This window comes from Megascapheus bottae, chromosome 25 (genome assembly GCF_031878675.1).
Source record: "Megascapheus bottae isolate mThoBot1 chromosome 25, mThoBot2.hap1, whole genome shotgun sequence".
Taxonomy (NCBI): Eukaryota; Metazoa; Chordata; class Mammalia; order Rodentia; family Geomyidae; genus Megascapheus; species Megascapheus bottae.
Genome location: NC_143533.1, coordinates 26,294,878 through 26,310,705, shown reverse-complemented (window position 1 = coordinate 26,310,705; position 15,828 = coordinate 26,294,878). Strand labels below are relative to the sequence as shown.

Genomic DNA, 15,828 nt, shown 5'->3' with positions numbered 1-15,828 from the left:
TTTAAACCAGAGCCCTGGGAGTCAAATTTGTTTCTCCTGAGTTGCACTATTCCTTCCAAAATCCATGCAAAGCAATAACTATCTTCAAAAGACAAGGGAAAGTACCTGATACAGTGACTGCTGATGAGAGAGCACAGGGGTAGCCAGGCACAGGGGCTCATGCCTATAATCTTAGCTACTCAGAAGGCTGAGATCTGAGGATCTCAGTTCAAAGCCAACCTGGGCACTAAAAATCTGAGACTCTTATCTCCAATTAACCACCAGAAAGCTGGAAGTGACGCTGTGGTTCAATGGGTAGGGTGGTAGCCTTGAGCTGAAGAGCTCAGGGACAGTGGCCCAGGCCCAGAGTTCAAGTCCCACAATTGACCCCCCTCACCAAAAAAAAAAAAAAAAAAAAAAGCACAGGGGTTAGGAAGGCTTGTGTCTTATCACTTGACTAGGAGTCAGTGCTTGCCTCTTTTTTTTGCCTCCTGAATAGCTAAGATTAGAAGTGTGAGCCACAGGTGGCTTATTTTATTTTTTGGCTACCCCTGAGGTTTGAACTCAGGGCCTGAAGGCTGTTACTGAGGTCTTTTTGCTCAAGGCTAGCATTTTAGTACTTGAGCCACAGCTCCACTTCTGGCTTTTTGTGGCTAAATGAGGATAAGAGTCTCAAGGCATTCTCTGCCCAGTCTAGCTTTGAACCTCAATCCTCAGATCTCAGCCTCCCCAGTAGGGTTACATGTGTGAGCCACATGGTTGCTCTTACATCTTTCTTGTTGTTGGTTGTGGAGCTTCGACTCTGGGTCTGGGTGCTGGCCCTGAGCTCTTCAGCTCAAGCCTAAAGCCCTACCCCTTGGGCCACAGCGCCCACTTCCAGTTTTCTAGTGGTTAACTGGACATGTGCCCAGATCCTCAGATCGCAGCATCCTGAGTCGCTAGGATTAGACTTGAGCCACTGCCCAGCATACACGCTCCTTCCCTGGAAGTTGATTCTCTGAGTGTACTGGGCCGAAGCATGAACTGTGCATGAACTCTGTAGAGAGCAATACTTAGGGCTACCCTCAGGTAAGGCTGTTCTTTCTCCTCATCAACTAGAGCAGATGATGCCTGGCTACAGACCTTGTCCAGGCCGCGACGCCCGCAGCAATGCATTCACAAGATACATGCTGTGAACATGGAAGGGAAAACCATGATGAAAACAAAATCCAAAGGCTGTGTCAAAGTGACTAGAAAGTCCTCACTAAGCGGGGCTTAGGCACGACTCTGCTTGCTGTTCAGGAGCGTGAACTTTTGCAGTTTTATAACAAATCATTAGTTTGCAGAGCCTGAGTGGGACTGGAGTTCACGCCTCCGTCCCGCGTGTCATCCGGCGCTCTGGAGCCCGAAGGGATGGCCGCCTTCCAGTTAACCCACACGAGTGGAGCCGCCGCCGGGCACGTCCCAGGCTCCCCGCCGCGGGGGAGCCGGGCCCGCCACGCCGACCAGGTCAACCCGCACGAGTGGAGCCGCCGCCGGGCACGTCCCAGGCTCCCCGCCACGCTGACCAGGCCCTGCGCACGCCGGCAGAGGACGCATCCTTAAAAATCACCCACCACTCTGAGGAAGCTCGAGGTCTCACTGGTCCAAACGACCTGCGGTTCTCGTCTCCCTCGGAACCCTTGAGGCCAGAGCAGCGCCCACCGCCTCCCGGCTGGGCTGCGCAGAGCGCGCCCGGCCCGCGAGCCCCACCCCCGGCGGAAGCACCCGCCCGCAAGCTCCGCCCCAAGGCGGGAACTTCCTGTCCACAAGCTCCGCCCCCGGGCGCGTCCGTCCCGGAAGTACCCCGCCCCTCGTGCCTCGCGTCCATCTCCACGGTGGTGTCGTTCGATTGGTTAGCGCAGCTTGCAGATCCGGCGCGCCGTGGTGACGTCATCCGCCGGCAGCGGCCGCGGCGTCCAGACGCTAGGGCTGTCGGGCTGCCGGGCTGCCGGGACTCCCCGAGAGCGGCTGTCATGGCGGTCCCGCTGTGGGGCGTCTTTCCCGTCCTGCTGCTCCTCCTCTCAGGAGATGCCCAGAGTTCCGAGGGTCCGGGAGCCGCGGCCGACGGTTCGGGCGGGAGTCCGGCCGGCGTAGGAGATCGTTTCAAGATCGAGGGGCGCGCAGTCGTTCCTGGCGTGAAGCCCCAGGACTGGATCTCGGCGGCCCGAGTGCTGGTGGACGGGGAAGAGCACGTCGGCTTCCTGAAGTGAGCATCCAGGGGCGTCGGCGGGGGTCGGCTGGGGGAGACGGGGTAGGTCCTGCCGGAGGGCCGGCTGTCGGGGCAGGGGAGCCCGGGGGAGGGCCAGGGAGCCCGGGGGAGGGCCGGGTGTCAGGGCCGGAGAGCCGGGGAGGGCCGGGGAGCCCGGGGGAGGGCCGGGTGTCAGGGCCGGAGAGCCCAGGGAGGGCCGGGGAGCCCGGGGAGCCCGGGGGAGGGCCGGGTGTCAGGGCCGGAGAGCCCGGGGAGCCTGGGGAGGGCCGGGTGTCAGGGCCGGGGAGCCCGGGGGAGGGCCGGGTGTCGGGACCGGGGAGCCCGGGGGAGGGCCGGGTGTCAGGGCCGGAGAGCCCAGGGAGGGCCGGGGAGCCCGGGGAGCCCGGGGGAGGGCCGGGTGTCAGGGCCGGAGAGCCCGGGGAGCCTGGGGAGGGCCGGGTGTCAGGGCCGGGGAGCCCGGGGGAGGGCCGGGTGTCAGGGCCGGAGAGCCCAGGGAGGGCCGGGGAGCCCGGGGGAGGGCCGGGTGTCAGGGCCGGGGAGCCCGGGGGAGGGCCGGGTGTCAGGGCCGGGGAGCCCGGGGGAGGGCCGGGTGTCAGGGCCGGGGAGCCCGGGGGAGGGCCGGGTGTCAGGGCCGGGGAGCCCGGGGGAGGGCCGGGTGTCAGGGCCGGGGAGCCCGGGGGAGGGCCGGGTGTCGGGACCGGGGAGCCCGGGGGAGGGCCGGGTGTCAGGGCCGGGGAGCCCGGGGGAGGGCCGGGTGTCAGGGCCGGGGAGCCCGGGGAGGGCCGGGTGTCGGGACTCGGGGGAGGACGGAGTGTGGTGACCCGAGAGCCTGTGGGAGGCACGAGTGCCAGGATTGGATAGTGGCCCTGTGGCTGGCAGGTGCCGCTGTGCTGGCAAGGACGGGAGAGTCCGGGAGAGGCCAGGACGTGGCCCCCGACCTGAGCATCCTGGGGCGGCGGCGGGGGGAGGAGGGGTAGGTCCCCCGGAGGGCCGGGGCCCAGCCGTCCTCCTCCTCCTCCTCTGGCCCCCCTCCTCCTGGGGCCCTGCAGACCAGGGGGCCCGGCTGTCTCTCGCGGGGTGCTGGCTTGGCATTTGTGTCCCTAGAGCCTTTTGCACTCACTTCTGGTAGCCTGGTGCTGTGTGGAAAGACGCTGCGCTCGTCCAAGCTCAGAGGGCTTCCCTGGGTGACGGACTGGAAGGCCAGGGTCCTGCTTCTGAAATCTCGAAGGTTGAGATAATTGCTTTTAACACTTGACACACCGACGTGTGTCCGGGGATTGGCAGTATCACACTTGTCTCACAGTGTGAGAAGAGCGTGTCTCTAGGTTGCTTTCTAGCTGTGAGCAGTAAAAAGACTTGTGGTCTAGGACGAGGGATGGATTTGTTATTCCAGTTTGTCAGCATCTGCTTTTTCAGATATCCAGGCACAAATAGGGTGTTTTAAATCTCTTCACCACTTGGAAAACGATACTATGAACAGAAAGAGAGTATTTAGGAAAGAAAGTGTTTCTTTGCTGGGTTCCTTTACCAGCAACTGGTACCTGAAACCCATCAATTTAAAGAGTGGACATTTAAGTTTGGTTTGCAGACTTGTTTAAATCAGGTGCCTTTCTGAGAAATTGAACCTCAGAGTAATAAATAATGGCAACTTCACAATCCATATTTTAATACTGTCTGGGATTTAATGGACTAGAATCAGTGGAGTCTTCATTAGGGGATTCCTAAAGAATACTCTATTTAGTGACATTTTAATGATAAATTTTCCATGAAGCTTTAGGAGATTATTCTAAAATGACTTCTTTGGGATACTTTTTTTTTTTTTGGTAGGTCATGAGGCTTTGCCTGGTCGCTGTCCTTAAGCTCTTAAGCCCTACCCTTGAGCCCAGCCCCACTTCCCATTTTCTAGGGGTTAACTGGAGATAAGCCTGTGCCTAGGCTGGCTTTGAACCTTGATCCTCAGATCTCATCCTCCTGAGTAATTAGGATTACTTGGCGCTTGAACACAGGGCCTGAGCACTGTCCTTGGGCTTTCTCAAGGCTAGTGCCCTCCCTATCACTTGAGCCATAATACCCCTTCTGTCTTTTCTATGTATGTGGTACCAAAGAATCAAACCCGGGTCTTCATGCATACTAGGCAAGCACTCTACCACTAGGCCAAAGTCCTGCCTAGAAAAAAAATTTTTTTTCAATGGTGACTCTATGTCCCAGGATTTCTGGGACTAAATATGTAGCCAGACTGGCTTCATGGTTCCCCTTTTCTAGCCTCCCAGGTGCTGAAATTTCAGGTATGTGCCATCACACTCAGCAGTTGAAAAACTCTCATAAACTATAAACATAAACTATAAAACAAAAACTATAGTAATATGTCTGTTGAAGAAAATATGAACAATAGGATAACTTTTTCTATTGCCTTTATTTAAGCTGTTCTGAATCACCTGACCTGTTTTGATAATAAGATATGTATTACTTTGTACCCTGTTATTTTCATTTAATATTTGTAAATAGTTTGTGATTCCATTTGATGTTTTTCATGTTCTTACATTTGTAATGCCAGGATTAGCTGAGAATCAATATAATGAATTGATGGTGACATTTTTTTCCCTCAGTCCTGGGACTTGAACTCAGGGCCTGAGCACTGTCCTTGGGCTTTCTCAAGGCTAGAGCTCTACCACTTGAGCCACAGCACCACTTCTGGCTTTTTTTCTATGTATTTGGTACCAAGGAATGCGGGTCTTCATGCATGCTAGGCAAGCACTCTACCACTAAGCCAAACTCCCAGCCCCCACTTCTGGCTTTTTCTATATATGTAGTACTGAGGAATGGAACCTGGGTCTTTGTACATGCTAGGCAAGCACTCTTCTTGGGCCATGTTCCAGGCCCCAGTGGTGACAGTTTTGTCCAAAGAGGACTAGATAGTTTGCGTAGTAGCTGTTTTGAATATCTGCACACAGATGTGGCTCATAATTAGGACTTTAGGAGATGACTTAAGACGAGGTTAGTGGAGCTGAGGAGATTTGGGACTGAAAACCACATGCCATTTCTTAGTATTACCACTGTATATATAAGCCATAAATATTGGGTCTGTTGAAGTAGTTTTCAGGTTTAAAATACACTTCAAAATTTTTGTTCTTATTGAAAATTTCAAACATACAAAAATACAGCAGCTTTGTGAATTCTCAGATACCCATAATCTGTTTTGCTTCATATCTCTGCTGTAGTTCCTGTTTATCCATATATATATAATTTTTTTTTTTTGCTAGTTCTGGGCTTCAGCTCAGGGCCTGAGCACTGTCCTTGGACTTTCTCAAGGCTAGAGCTCTACCACTTGAGCCTCAGCACCACTTCTCGCATTTTTCTATGTATGTGGTACATACATAGGAATTGAACCTGGGTCTTTCTGCATGCTAGTCAAGCACTCTATCACTAGGCCAAACTCTCAGCCCCATCCTCTGGAAATTTTTTTTTTTTTTTGCCAGTCCTAGGCTTGAGCTCAGGGCCTGAGCACTGTCCTTGGACTTTCTCAAGGCTAGAGCTCTACCACTTGAGCCTCAGCACCACTTCTGGCTTTTTTCTATGTATGTGGTGCCGAGGAATCGAACCCGGGTCTTCATGCATGCTAGGCAAGCACTTTAACCACTAGGCCAAACTCCCGGCCCAAAGATTCTTCTTTTTTTTTTTTTTTTTTTTGCCAGTCCTGTGCTTGAGCTCAGGGCCTGAGCACTGTCCTTGGACTTTCTCAAGGCTAGAACTCTACCACTTGAGCCTCAGCACCACTTCCAGCTTTTTCTATGTATGTGGTACCAAGGAATGGAACCCGGGTCTTCGTGCATGCTAGGCAAGCACTTTAACCACTAGGCCAAGTTCCTGGCCCTCCTCTGGAAATTTTTAAGTGGTCCTAAATATAAATTCACATTTTAAAGTATCATATTTCTAAAAACTAAGGACTTGAGCAAGCTCTATAAATTGCCATTACTAAGCCAACAAAATAAATAATAATGCCTTAGTATTATTTAATACCTAGTCTATTTTCATGTTTCCTCAATTATCTTTAAAAAATACATATTATTCTTTCAAATCAGAATCCAACAAAACTTGGATATTATAGAATTTACTTTTAAAGCCACGTTTGAAAATTTTTATTGCGAAACTTGTGTTATCTCTCTGAAGTATTTACTTAGGATAAAGCTTATATTTTGAATTTGGAAAAATTACTTTTCACTTTTTTTGTCTGTTATACAATCATCAGTTTAGTTGAGTTGTTTATTTTGGACCAGAAAAATATTTTAAAATGGGTTCAGTCAGGGTTCTGTGAAGGAACAGAAGATAGGTGAGCATGGCTATGAAGAAAGAGAAGATGGCTGGACATGGCCCTGGAGAAACAAGATAGCTGAGCAGGGTGGTACCCAGTGCTTAGGAGGCAGAGTTGGATGCCAGCCTGGGCTACAAAGCATGATGCACTCAAATTATAATTCAAAGAAAGAATCAATGGAAATATTAAAACAGTGTAGTTGTGGTAGAGGTTGTCTAGTACCAGTAATTTACAACCTTAATTATAACCACTCTCTCTGCCTGAGGGAGAAAAAGAACCTGTAAAGGAGAGGAGGGCCTTGTAATGAGCTGCATCCTGAGCACAGCCAGTTAGAGGTGGGTGGCCTCTGTGGGAAAGGAAGGGGATAAAGGGCGGCAGTATATAATGGCATTTTCTTCCTTCTTTTTTTTTTTTTTTGCCAGTCCTGGGCTTGAGATCAGGGCCTGAGCACTGTCCTTGGACTTTCTCAAGGCTAGAGCTCTACCACTTGAGCCTCAGCACCACTTCCGGCTTTTTTTCTATGTATGTGGTACCGAAGAATCGAACCTGGGTCTTCATGCATGCTAGGCAAGCACTTTAACCACTAGGCCAGACTCCCGGCCCCCATTTTCTTCCTTCTTGAAGTCTGCAGAGAGAAGGGGGAAGGGTGGATGACAGATATCCAACCCAAGAATGAGTTTACAGTTTGATTTTGTTTTACTTTTTTATATATTGTGGAAACGCTATACATTTGGGAACACTCATCATTATTTCTGTACTGGGGTTTGAACCCAACCACATCATTATTTATAGCTTTTTTGAGGGGGGGGGGGAGCAGTCCTGGGCTTGAGCTCAGGGCCTGAGCACTGTCCTAGAGCTCTACCATTTGAGCCACAGCACCATTTCTGGCTTTTTATATGTATGTGGTATCAAGGAATCAAACCTGGGTCTTTGTGTATGCTAGGAGACCACTCTACCACTGGGCCAAACTCTCAACCTATTACTTACAGTGGGTTTTTCTTTCTTTTTTGTGGGTCATGGGATGCTCTCCCTGAGCTCTTCAGCTCTAGGCTACTGCCCTATCCTTGAGCCAAGCCCCACTTCCCATTTTTTTCTGGAAGTTAACTGGAGATAAGAGTCTCAGGTCCTTTTGTTCCTGGGCTGGCTGTGAACCTCCATCCTCAGATCTCAGCCTCCTAAGTAGCTAGGATTACAGGAGTGAGTCAGTCACTGCCCAGCTACTTAAAGCTTTTTGCTGTTAATTGGGCAAAAGAATTTTATGGACTTTTCTTCCCCTGGCTGGCTCTAAGCTGCAATAATGATATCTTAGCTTCTGTGTAGCTAAGACTATAGGCATGAGCCACTGGCTCCCAGCTTTTTTTTTTTTTTTTTTTGGTCTGTTCTAATCATGTTTTGGGTTTTTTTTTAAGTATTGTTTTGGGGATTAATAGTTGATTTAGAAACAGTCTTTCACTAGTATTAAATATGATTTTCAATCTTCCAGGACAGATGGGAGCTTTGTCGTTCATGATATACCTTCTGGATCGTATGTAGTGGAAGTTATTTCTCCAGCTTACAAGTTTGATCCTGTCCGAGTAGATATCACTTCAAAGGGAAAAATGAGGTGAGAGCACCTGATTTGTTTTTATCGAAGGCTAGATTGTTGATTGCTTCATCATAATATTTCTTTCAGAACTGACAGCTGAGGGTTGCGTTGGGTTTGCTTTTGTTTTTGTTTGTTTGTTTTCTGTTATGGGGCTTCACCTCAGGCCTTGAGTACTGTCCCTGAGTTCTTTCACTCAAAGTGAGTGCTCTACCACTTTGAAGCACAGCTTCACTTCTGGTTTTCTGATGATTGATTGGAGATAAGAATCTCAGGATTTTCCTACTCAGGCTGGCTTTCAACTGTGATTCTCAGGTCTTGGCCTCCTGAGTAGTTAGGATTCAAGGAGTGAGCCACCAGTGTCCAGCCAGCTTTGTCCTAACCTGTTCGTTTACCCTGTGGTAGCACTGCTTGAGGGTGCCTGCTGTGGACTTTCTGTGTGGGTATTTCCGTAATTACCAAGTTCTAAGACATAATTTGTTCTTGCTTCTTTTTTCAAATTTTAAATTTTATTGTCAGGGTGATATATAGAGGGGTTACAGTTTCATACATAAGTGAGTACATTTCTTCTCAAACATTGTTACCTCCTCCCATGTTTTTCTCCCACTTTCCCTCCCCAAAGTCCTCCCAAGTTGTAAAGTTCATTTGCAATGTGCTGTCTTGTCAGTATCACTGTTACCTTGGTTTACCCATTGTCCTTTATCTCATTATCTTATTATTTTCCCCTAGAATCTGTTTTAGGATTTGTCCTGTGAAAGGTAAAGGGAGCACATTTTTTTCAAAAATGCACTGTGAAAGTGATAATTAAGATGTGACTTTTTTTTTCCCCCCAGTCCTGGGGCTTGAACTCAGGGCCTGAGCACCACTTGAGCCATAGCACTACTTCCAGCTTTTTTATGTGTGTGGTACCAAAGAATCGAACCCAGCTCTTCATGCATGCTAGGCAAGCACTCTACCATTAGGCCACACTCCTGGCCCAAGATGTGACTTTTTTTTTTTTTTTTTAACCAGTCCTGGGCTTGAGCTCAGGGCCTGAGCACTGTCCTTGGACTTTGTCAAGGCTAGAGCTCTACCACTTGAGCCTCAGCACCACTTCTGGCATTTTTCTATGTGTGTGGTATCTAGGAATTGAACCTGGGTCTTAGTGCATGCTAGGCAAGCACTGTGGCCAAACTCCCGGCCCTAGATGTGACTTTTTTAAACCGGGAAATAATTTATCTCTTTTGAATTGGTAGTACTGTACTTTGTTTGATACTACATTGATCCAGAAATGTCTGTAGTTCCTCCTTTCAGGAATACCAATGTAGTATTTGAAGGGCTAACAATCGGTTACATTGTGGAGTTTGTCTGGTAAAGAAAAATGAGGGGCATAAGCATTTGAGGGGAAAGTAAGAAAAGAATTTTCAGAATTTCTTTTCTTTTCTTTTTTTTTTTTGTGTCCAGTCCTGGGGCTTGAACACAGGGCCTGAGCACTGTCTTTCAGCTTTCTTCAAGGCAGTCTCTACCACTTGAGCCACAGCACCACTTTGGCTTTTCTATGTATGTAGTTCTGAATAATCGAACCTGAGTTTTTGAGCTTGCTAGGCAAGTACTCTACCACTAGGCCAAACTCCCAGCCCTCCTTTTTCTTTTTTAAGACAGGATCTTGCTATGTAATCTTAGCCTTTAATTTGGTATCCTCCTGCCTTAACCAACTGGGTGCTGAGATTACAGGCTTATGCTACTGTGCCTGGCTGAATTTCTAAATAAATGAACATGCTTTTGAAATTGAAGTAAGAGAACTTTAATTTAATTTAGGGTGTGAGTGGGGAATAGCAAAACACATTTGAGGTTGGGATGACTGTATGGTTGTCTAATCTTCATTGTAGCAGAACAAATCTACTCACTTATTTTATTGTCTCAGGGCAATGGCACTAGCATGTTCCTTTGTCTTATCTGACCATGAAGTTTGTGAAGCAATTTTAAGAGGTAATGTCTTCTTTTTACTACTGTATGGTACTTTCACAAAGCACAGGCAGAAACCATGTTGGGAGAGGGTGAACTATTATCCTTACTGGCCTCATTGTGCTGGTGTGTAGCTGTCACTTACCCTGTTTCTAGTAGGATTATTGATGCTTTTATCATGTTTCTTCATCAGGGCAAGGTATGTGAATTACATCAAAACATCAGAAGTGGTCAGACTGCCCTATCCTCTTCAAATGAAATCTTCAGGCCCCCCTTCTTACTTTATTAAAAGGGAGTCATGGGGCTGGACAGACTTTCTGATGAACCCGATGGTATGTGCAAAGCTAACGTATTTACTCATTCCTGGTTTGCTTTAGGCAGTTGGGAACTTCCAACTCCTGTGAGGTGGAAGGCCGAAACTGGGAAAACACTGGCTTTGGGAACAGATAATGTAGACACTGTAGATCTGATACTGATTGATATGTGTAGCAGAAATTGGATACTTTTCTTTTTTTTTTTTTTCCCTGCCCTGAGCTTGTGCTCAGGGCCTGAGCACTGCCCTTGGACTTTCTCAAGACTAGAGCTCTACCACTTGAGCCTCAACACCACCTCTGGCTTTTTTTCTCTGTATGTGGTACTAAGAAATCGAACCCAATCTTTATGCATGCTAGGCAGGCACTCTACCACTAGGCCACACTCCCAGCCCTAGAAATGAGTTTTTTGCTGCTTGGGAAAGATAAATTATTATCTTGGAATTGTCTAAATTTTGACAGTATTTCTTACTGGTAACTGTTTAGGTCACAAGACTCTTTAGGAGTTGTACATCTACACAGGGATAACTAGAATCTATTATCAGAGAGAAAAAGATAGGAGGGTAGGTGGAGTGGAATAAGCCAGCAGTGAAACTTAAAACTTTATTTTCTTGTTTGATTTACCTTGTATGCATGTAAGCTCTCTCCCCCTCCTCCCCTCCCCTGTCCTCTTTTTCTCCCTTTCTCTCTCCCCTCCTCCTTCCTTCCCCGCTTGTTTCCTCTCCCTCCCTTCTTGTCTCCTTCCCACCTCTTTCTCCCTCCTCTTGTCTGGTGGTATTGGGGTACTCAGGGCTTCACACTTGCTAGACAGGTGCTCTACCACTTGAGCTCCAGCCCCTATAGTCTCATTTCTGAGATTGAACAGAATTGTGTGCAGTACTAGAGGAGTCTACGTCATTTTCAGAACTGAACATGTAGTATTTATTACTGGCTCTAGAGGGTGTTTATTAATGAGAGGTGTAAAAGAGTGTTTTCTCCAAGATCACATAGTCATGTCACAAGAGCAGCCTTGCCGGCCACTGAGATCTCCAATCCCAATGCTAGATTGCAGAAAGAAGGAAACGAACAAGTAAGATAATCCAGACACACACAGACAAGACTGTTCATCTGAGATAGTCAGACAGAGAGCACCTTGCAGCCAACTAGCTGAGTAACACTAAGGTGATTGCTAGAAGTTCTGTTCTAGGCACACATTTCATTCTTTAATTTTATCATCGCATTCAAGCCCCACAACTGACAGGAAAAAAAAAAAAATATCATTGCATGTTACATGTCATTTATTTTGCAAACAGTAAAATGGGAGATAACTAATTTCTGATTTTTTTCCTTCTATAGGTTATGATGATGGTACTTCCATTATTAATATTTGTGCTTCTGCCGAAAGTAGTCAATACAAGTGATCCTGACATGAGGCGGGTAAGCTGACTGCCCAGTTCTGGATTTTTCTTCCATGTTCTAGGGCCTGAACTCTGGGTCTGGCCTCTGTCCCTGAGCTTCTTTTGCTTAGGCTAGCCCTCTGCCATGTGAGCCATAGCCCACTTTCAGCTTTCTCTGAGTAGTTTATTGGAGATAGGAGCCTCCTGCCCAGGCTGGCTGTGAACCTCCATCCTCAGATCTCAGCCTTCTGAGTAGCTAGGATTACAGGTGTGAGCCACCACACCTGACTTAATCCATATGTTAATGCTTTCTGTGTCCCATTGGGTCCAGATGGTTTGATTCCACCTACCCTCATTCCTGTGATAGAACCATCTAACAGTTGCCTTTAATACAGTATTTATGTTCCTGGTATTTAATTTTGATTTCCATTGGACAGGATAAATTGAGTTGGCTCTCTGCCTGGTAAAGACCTGTGTCTCAGTTTCTGTCTCTGTCATTTCTGTCACTGTTTGTCTCTGGTGATACTGGGTTTTGAACTCAGGGCTGTACAAATTGACCTATAACTCTAGCTAAAACACTGTCCTTGGGCTATTTCCTCAAGGCTAGTGTTCTACCACTTGAGCCACAGCACCACTTCTAGCTTTTTTTCTATGCATGTGGTACTAAGAAATTGAACAAACAAGTATTGGTTAGTTTGTTCTTTCTTTCATTTTTACTCTCCTCATTTTCTTTCTTTTGCTTCCTGTGACTGTCTCCCTCTTCTGCTCTTCAGCTCAAGGCTACCACCCTATCCTTGAGTCACAGCCCCACTTCCCATTTTCTAGTGGTTAATTGGAGAAAAGAGTCTCACGTTCTTTAGCTCAGGCTGGCTTTGGACCTCGATCCTCAGATCTCAGCCTCCTGGGTTGCTAAGATTACTGTCATGAGCCACCATGCCCTGCTACTTACAGCTTTTTCTGTGTATGTGGTACTGAGGAATCCAAACTGGGTCTTCATGTATGCTAGGCAAGCACTCTACCACTAAGCCAACCTCATAGCCAATGACACCAATTTTGTATGGCTATGACTATCTACTATGTATAGATTCATTCTTGATTATATAAGCTCATGTTAATATACTTCCTTTGTATATCCATTTTTCCCTTGCTTTACTTATAAAAGCATCTTTTCTGTAGTCTATGAATAAATTTTGTGTTTGTGGGAAAAGCCATCTCAAACTGCTAACAGTTTCCCACTTGAAATGGTAGAGGGTGTAGTATTTGCTTCATGGCCTTTTTTTTTTTTTTTTTTAATGTTTTTTTAAATTGTTAGCTTTAAGGGGAGGACCAACAAACTTCAGAAGTGTCAAATCTTTCTGCTGTTATGCAGGTGTCTTGCTTTGCGACACTAGTGTTGCTTGCTTTAGATTCTGTAACTACATACAAGACAAAGTATTTATAGATTTGTTACTAAAACTTAGAAATCAGTCTTAAAATTACTATAGTTACCTTCTAAACCTGTGTGGTACTGTGGTATTTAGTGATTGGTATTTTGGTTTTATGCATCTAAAGAAAGCATATTGGTCATGGTGGTACATTCCTGTAATCCTAGCCTTTGGGAGACTGAGACAGGAGAAGTACAGATTTAAAATCAACCTGGACTACTTACCATGAGCCTATCTCAAAGAAAGCAAGAAGAAGAAGCCACTGTGGCACACGCCTGTCATCCTAGCTACTCAGGAGGCTGAGATCTGAGGATCAAGGTTCAAAGCCAGCCTGGGCACTAAAGGCCATGAGACTCTTATCTCCAAGTAATCATTTAGAAAAAGGGAAGTGGGGCTGTGGCTCTAGGGTGGTAGCCTTGAGCTGAAGAGCTGAAGAGCTCAGGGACAGTGCCCAGGCTGAGTTCACGCCCCATGACCCACCAAAAAAAAGAAAAGAAAAGAAAAGCTGAATGCTAGTTTAAGAGATGTCTCAGCGGCTTGGGTCTACAGCCCCAGCTACTCGGGAGGCCCAGGTCTGAGGAATTGTGATTTGAAGCTAGCCTGGATTAGACCCATCTCAATAAAGAATCTAGATGCTCAACAGGTATATGACATCTCAACTAAAGGGAGATTGTGGGTGGTAGGATTGGGTCTGAAGCTGGCCTGGACACAATCTCAAGGCCCTACCTGAGGAGTAATTGAAACCACAAAGGGGCAGTGGCCGTGGCTCCACGTTCCAGTGATGGAACATCTGCCTAGCAATTGCAGGACCCTGAACTCACATTCCAGTGCTGGGGGGAAAAAATGACAGGTATATGGTTAAATATATTGACTGTGAGAAAAAAAAAATGTCCTTTACTAAAGGATAAGCTGAATGAAACCTCAGGCAAATACTCATTAGACAGTCACTAAGGACTGACGTGCTTAGTGGTCCAAAGGTGGTAGGGAGCACCATCACCAATGATGTTTAGGTAAATTGCATTTTATTTATATTTGTTATGATCCTTATTCTTACTGTTTCCAGGTCAGGGCCTCAACACCAGGCACACACTGTACCAGGACAGAATTTTGGAGTATGGCGTGGCATTGTTGCTCAGAACTATTCCCTCAACTTGTTTTACTTCCTCCTTCGTTCTTAGAAAGTTCAAGGAGGTAGAAGACTGGCAGGGTCCCAGGGCCTTCAACATCTGTGTTTTGTCTTCCCACAGGAGATGGAGCAGTCGATGAATATGTTGAATTCTAACCATGAACTGCCTGATGTTTCTGAGTTCATGACAAGACTCTTCTCTTCAAAATCATCTGGAAAATCTAGCAGTGGCAGCAGTAAAACAGGCAAAAGTGGAACTGGCAAAAGGAGGTAGTCAGGGGATCTACTGCTGTCATTGGCACAGATGGCAGCATGGAGGCCTCCAAGGCCTGATGGAACAGCAAGCAAAGCAACGCCTGTAAACTCGAGTCATCCTGGAAGTTGATCTCGTACAACTGTTGTCTATGTTAACTTTTTAACACGTGTGTTTTGTACTTGGTACACAAGAAAACTCAGCTTTCATCTTTGTCCACATGAGGTCAATATTAATGTCACTGAATTAATTACAGTGTCCTAAAGAAAATGACATGAATAAATTATATGAAATGCTATACATTATGTATATTAAAATCTTAATCCAGAGATTAAGTTATCTTGTGTTTTTTTAACTTGTTTCTTTTTTTGATCTTTTTTATTGTTTTCCATCTGAGGCATGAAATGGCCTTTCCTGTTCAGAAAGTAGTGGTGATTATTTTTAGAGCAGCATGGTTTTTGTGTTGTTTTTGTTTTTGAACTCGGGATGTAGGCACAGTCTGTGTTTTCTCAAGGCTAATAGTCTTCCACTTAAGCCAGACCACCACTTCCGGCTTTATCTGTGTATGTGATACCAAGGAATCGAATCCAGGGCTTCGTGTATGCTAGGCAAGCACTCTACCACTAGGCCATATTCCCAGCCCTGTTTTGTTTTAATGTCGCAGTACCTTTTTAAAGTCTTGGCTCTGCTTTGTCCTTTGTTCCATGATTGGCAAGGCAGCATGAAATGTGTAATCTTTTCCTGCTTGCCACTTCCAGCCTGTGTTGTCTTATCCCACAGTCGGTAAGATCCGGACTGTGAGTTAGCATATCCTCACTAGTGCCACAACTGGATGTGAGACTATTAAAAATGAGTGTCAATTCCACAGCTATAGAATCTAGGGATAAGAAGTTGGTCATTCCTTGTTGAAGGTAAGGGTCCCCATACCTTAACTAGGGCACAGTGCAGATGCATTTGCACAGGAGAACCCACTGCCAAGTGCTGGTCAGTAAAGCTGTTCGGACAGCTGCTCTCACAGGAGCATGCAGGAATCTCGGGGCAAATTGTTTAGAAGCCACATCCTATAGGAAATAAGGATTTTGTGGCAGAGATGGTTAAAGCATTCTAACACAGACAAGTGTTCATGGTGGCCAAATGTAATGAGCACAAACTGGAAGGCCTTGCCTTCCATTGCCCAATCACAGATCACAGGTACATTGAACACTGTACCCCTGCCCCCCACATGTGCAGTGGTTCATGAAGTGTGAGAGGAGGTGAAGACCCTGTACTCCATTGGAAGGTGGTGCCTCTGGAG

At 46.8% G+C, this 15,828-nt stretch overlaps 1 protein-coding gene across 1 annotated transcript; it reads left to right on the top strand.

Moving 5' to 3' along the window:
* Positions 1 to 1,908: 1,908 nt before the first annotated feature.
* On the top strand, positions 1,909 to 14,861 carry Emc7 (ER membrane protein complex subunit 7). Its single transcript, XM_090357780.1, has 5 exons — positions 1,909 to 2,206; positions 8,002 to 8,121; positions 10,238 to 10,376; positions 11,691 to 11,771; positions 14,403 to 14,861. Exons 1-5 carry the CDS (start codon positions 1,974 to 1,976, stop codon positions 14,553 to 14,555), a joined length of 726 nt encoding a protein of 241 aa, XP_090213906.1. The 5' UTR covers positions 1,909 to 1,973; the 3' UTR covers positions 14,556 to 14,861.
* The last annotated feature ends 967 nt before the right edge of the window (positions 14,862 to 15,828 follow it).